General features: G+C 45.8%; 1 protein-coding gene across 1 annotated transcript in view; it reads right to left on the bottom strand.

Moving 5' to 3' along the window:
- The window catches only part of Copa (coatomer protein complex subunit alpha), a 42,109-nt gene that overhangs the window by 4,326 nt on the left and 32,465 nt on the right, over positions 1 to 5,318 (bottom strand). Inside the window, exons 22-26 of the mRNA XM_021197906.2 lie at positions 4,099 to 4,187; positions 3,776 to 3,899; positions 1,190 to 1,279; positions 909 to 1,018; positions 84 to 161 (exon numbers count right to left, since the gene is read on the bottom strand). Coding sequence (XP_021053565.1) covers positions 84 to 161; positions 909 to 1,018; positions 1,190 to 1,279; positions 3,776 to 3,899; positions 4,099 to 4,187 — 491 coding nt within the window. The remainder of the gene's footprint in view (positions 1 to 83; positions 162 to 908; positions 1,019 to 1,189; positions 1,280 to 3,775; positions 3,900 to 4,098; positions 4,188 to 5,318) is intronic.

The following is a 5,318-nucleotide window of genomic DNA, read 5'->3' as shown; positions in this document are numbered from 1 at the left end:
TGAGTTGGGCTATCTCTATGTAACTGTGCTTTCCTGCTTACTTGAGTTGGGCTATCTCTATGTAACTGTGCTTTCCTGCTTACTTGAGTTGGGCTTGCTCCCTTGGTTGGGGGCACAAAGAACCCATCTTCAGCACTACCAGACACCCCAGAGGGTACATCCTAGAAGGAAAAAAGAAAAGAAAATTAAGGCTTTATTTATTTGTTTAAACAGAGTATGGCAGAACCTTAAACTCACTCTGTAGCAAGGACTCACTCCTCCTGCCTCTACCTAGAGTGCTAGGACTATAGTCTTATGTCGCCATGCATGATTTACATAGAGTGGGGATCAAATCAAGGGCTTTGTGCATGCTCGGAAAGCATACTACCAACTGAGCTATGTCCCCAACTGAGCTATGTTCCCGGGCTATTTTAGCCATCCAAGTACTGTGTTCTGGTGAAATCAATGTACAACATTTAGATGCTAACCTTTGCTCGAGAAAAGAGGTGATGGTTATGGAAAGACAGAAAGAATGGGAGCTACCTCACCAAGACCAAAATGACATACCATAAGCTGCAGTTCAGATCTTAAACACTTCCCTCTTTCAAATGAAAGATAAGCATCAGATTAGAGGGAGGCTGCACATCTCCTTCTCTTTTGCAACAAACGCTGGCTCTCCCATCTCAAGTGGGAGCTATGTATCAGATTAGGAAGATTTTCTGGAGCCTCTTCTTTGTGGAGACTTCCGGATAGGCACACTACAAGGGGGTTGTGTGTGTGTGAGAGGGAGAGAGAGGGAGAGAGAGAGAGAGAGAGAGAGAGAGAGAGAGAGAGAGAGAGAGAGAGAGAGAGAGAGAGAGAGAGAGAGAGAGACCAACTTTTTTATAGGATGAAAATGAGAGAAACTCCAGAGCAGTAACTTCACATACCAGCTCAGGTGGGAGCTCCAAATCTTCTTCTACATCCCAGCCACCTCCTTCTTCTTGTCCCTTGCCAAGAGCATCCTCTCCCAAACCTTCTGGAGCCTCCACAAACCCATCTGTAAGGATAATTCATGATCAAAATAGACTTGCATGGGAATCCTGACCAAAAGGCAAAATATCAGGATCCTATTGGCTCCATGAATTAGAAGCTTGTAGACTGCTCCATAAATTCTTTTTGCACATGGAGCCCAACACCTCAGCAGCTAGTCCTAAGGCAGCTTTCTTACCTTCATCCAGCTGCAGCTCTGCATCCTCTCCCCAGCCTTCAGTGCCTACAGTGTCGATGTCAATGTCAGCAGCCAATGCTCCTCCCTTCCCTACCATGGCAAGGACAGAGGGAACTGGTTAGAGTCTAGCAAGTCTCAAGTGTGACTGATCTCCTCTACAGGCAAGGTGTGTGCTTTCAAAAGTTGTTCAGGACTGTGTCCTCAGAAATATGTGCTATCCATTTAGAAACTGGTAACTGTGAATGTCAGTAAATATGTTTGATTACATTGTTAAATCTCAAAACAAACCCCAAACAAAAGACAAAAATAATTGCCAAGGTTCTGTCTTGTTCTGCTCTGTGTATTTGTGTGTATGTGAGCGACTCCACTTCCAGTGCTGGGGATCCAAACTCAGACCCTCAGGCTTGCATGGAAGTGATTCTACTGACTGAGCCATCACCAAAGTTCCCATCCATATACTATGAGTTATTGGTTTTGTCATATATTAAGTTATGCTAACTTGAAACAGTTTCCACAAAGAGAGGGAATAGAAGAGAGATAGCCAGAGGTTTTTTGGTGTTTTGTTTTGGTGGCCACGGCAGAGGTGGTGGCAATGGCAGAGAGCTTGTCGAGCATGCATGAGGCTCTGGCTTCAATCCCTGTTGAGGTAGGAGAACAAACTCCCTGCCACCAAAACCCAGCTGCCTCTGGCTGCCCACTCTTAGAATTTCTCTCTGAAATCTTTCCTAAGTGACTATTACTACAGTCTGCAGAGAAAGAGACATGGTGGGTGCAGGAGGTAAGCCAAGAACAGGCCAGACTCAGAATGCCTGACCTCTGCTTAGACTCTTGCTCAGATGTGAACTAGGAGAAGTATGCAAGCAGACAGTAGGGCTCGGCTTGGATGCTGGGGAGAAGCACCTGATGGACAGGAAAACACTGAGGAGATGCCGACTGTGTGGTGAACTAGAGAAACACTCCAAGTGAGTGCTCGAGATGTTAGCGGCAGTGCAGGCAGCTGCTTACCATCATTTTCTAAATTTGTTCCCTTTTTTTCTTTTTTCTTTTGGCAGGGGCTAGAGAGCTGAGGAACGGTTTTACATTGTCCAGCCTGACTTTAAACTAGTCTCTGTGATGGCTGGCTTTGAATTCTTGTTCCTCTTGCTTCAACTTTCTAACTGCTGAGAATAAAGATATGTGCTGTACTGGGCTCAAGTTCTCTTTAAAAAGATCTCAAAAAGCTTTCCTCAGTTTGGAGACACCCTAGCCCTGGCTAGGATTTCAGTGCTCTGTGAAACTTCACACAGAAAGAAGAACAGGCGAAGCTGGTAGAGGGACTTTCTAAACAGTTTTTTTTTTTTCTTTTTCAATATTCAATTGTTGTTCAGCCCCCAGGTATGGGGGTATCAGATCCCCTGGAACTGGAACTACAGACAGCTGTGAGTTGCTGTGTGGCTGCTGGGTCTTCTGTGGTCTTCCCTGGTCCTTTGGAAGAGCAGTCAGTGCTCTTAACTGCTGAGCCATCTCTCCAGTTCCCCCTTTTGTTTGTTTTTAAGAAATGGTCCCATGTAGTCCAGGCTGTCCAAAAACTGACTATGAATCCAAGGACTGTGGGGCATTGGGTTATGCAAAGACAGTCTAGACTCCATTTGAGCTGTGGTCTGAACCCTGGGACCTGGTCACCTACACGGGACAAAAGGAGTTCCCTCATGCTCCTGGAACCCTGGCTCCTGTTGAAGTTACCATTCCCACAGCCCCCACAAGAGAAGCATGGTTAGTAGTCACACAGGCAATGTCCCAAGCTTCTGACCTTCAGGCTAAACTCCTCCCCAGTTACCTAGCAACAGCACACCATAAGAGGGGCTTTTTGGCCCCTCCTCATTCTCTTGCTCTTAATCCCCTTACTCTCCTCTCACTCTCTTACTCTCTTTCTTACTCTCTAGCCTTCTCTCTCTCTCTCTCTCTCTCTCTCTCTCTCTCTCTCTCTCTCTCTGTCTCTCTCTCCTTTTCCCCCTTCTCTCCTCTTGGCCATGGGTGGTCTCTCTCTCTCTCTCTCTTTCTACCTTCTCTCTTTCTCCCTGCCTTTCTATAATAAAGCTTTAAAATCACAGACTGCCTCTGTTCATCAAGACTCGCTGTGCAAACTCTCGCCTATGTGGGAACCTCTCTCACTCAGCCCTCTCTCCCATAACCCAGGGGCTACAGAGAGGGCTGCCCCTTGTCCACCCCCCACCCCACCCATTGAGTGGGGTCAGTGGCTTCGATGCCCACCCAGGGCCGAGTGGAAAGTGTCTGGCAGCCCTCCCACATCCACCTGCCCAGAGCATAGGAGGAACTCTGGCTGGATGTGGGCTATCCTCTCTTCCCCAGCCCCCTTTTAGTTCCCACAAAGGATGACCTTGGCCTTTTGATTTTCTTATCACCATCTCTTTAGCTGGTATCACAGGCGCTGATCAGTTATGTGCATGATGCTGGGGTCTGAATCCGGAGTTTTGAACATGCTGGGTAAGCAATCTGCTAACTGCGTACAACTCAGACCCACTTAGGATAGTTCTCTATAAAAACAATATTTTTTAAAAAAAAGTGCTAAGAGGAATGGGTGCTTACCCTTGCTTGCAATGGAGCCTTCAAAGAACCCTTTGGACACGGTCAGTAAGGGCCAGTTTGTATCCAGTGGCATGATAGGTGCAGGTGGCTGGAGCAGCTTGGCATTAGGATCAATGTCTGGGATCTGAGAGGTGGAGTAAGAAAGACATTAAATGCAAATAGCTCTCATGAATCATACACAAAGGGTTAAAGTGCTTCCTCTTGATTATCTCCCCTTCATACTCCCCACCTGGTAATTAGATGGTAGAGTAAAATTTATGGTTTTAAATTATGCCAAGATGGGAATGAATCCTGTTGTCAGACACATCTGTGTAAATACTCACTGTCTCCTTCTCAGGGTCAAATGTTTCCTTCAGGCTCTCGGCTTCCTCATCTAAGCCATGGGTAGCAGCTGTGAGGTAGGCTAGGGATTCTACAGAAAAAACAGGTTTGTGGTATAGGTGCATTTCCAAAAGAATGTTAATTTGGGAAACTCCTGACCGCTATTTCCTAGTACTCAAATGCTTGCATAATACCCAAACATAAGTGTACACTGAAGTTGTTGAGCAGCTTCTAATGGACAGAATATATCAGAAGGGATGCAATGTCACACCCAAGATTGGCTTACAATAATTCTGGACTCTGTTTTGGGTGTCATCTTGTTAACCTGTTCTGAAAGAAACCAACTGCCATGTTGTGAACTTTGTGATGGAGAAGGTAACATGGCAAGATGTTACTGTTTCTCAGACAAAGAGGAACAAAGATCAAGGAATGCCCACACCCATGCACCTGAGTATGGAAATGAATTCTTCTCCTGTTGGGTCTGTGTCTGTAGGCCTGACAGACTTTGACAGCAGGTTTACACACACTGAACAAAAGCTAATGTACACTCTACCTGTGAGGGATGTTTGTTGTATCTATTACAATTTTAGTATATTTATGGCGCGCGCGCGTGCATGCGTGTGTGTGTGTGTGTGTGTGTGTGTGTGTGCGTGTGCGTGTGCGTGTGTATTTCTGTGTGAGTCTCACAGCACGCTTGTGGAGGCAGAGGACAATCTGTTGGGAGTTGGCTCCCTTGGTTGTTTTAACTTGGAAAGGAGCAATAGATACCACAAGTGTGGCAATCCTCTGAAACAGCCCAAGAAGTATGCCAGCAAGATAGGTACAAAGGTAAAAGAGAAGAAACTTGAGGAGCTAAAAGAAAAAGCTAAAGGGGGAAGTAAGCAAACCTGGTCTATGCAGTAGGTTCCTGGCCAAGGAAGGCTTTATAATACGACCCTTTCTTTACAAAAAGTATCTAGTAAAAAGAACCCTGTTTACTGTGCCTGATGACAGCGATCCTTGATCCCATACTACTTAAACATCTGCGTTTGCTGTCACAATAATCCGGAAAGATCTGAGTTCTTTTGCCACTTATCACTAGAAGTGTTATAGTCTATCACACATTAAATGTTTGTTAAAAATAATTTTAAAAAGAACTATAGAGCCGGGCGTGGTGGCACATGCCTTTAATCCCAGCACTCGGGAGGCAGAGGCAGGCGGATTTCTGAGTTCGAGGCCAGCC

Source organism: Mus pahari, chromosome 5 (genome assembly GCF_900095145.1).
Source record: "Mus pahari chromosome 5, PAHARI_EIJ_v1.1, whole genome shotgun sequence".
NCBI classification, from domain to species: domain Eukaryota; kingdom Metazoa; phylum Chordata; class Mammalia; order Rodentia; family Muridae; genus Mus; species Mus pahari.
This window is presented reverse-complemented; position numbering and strand designations above follow the sequence as displayed.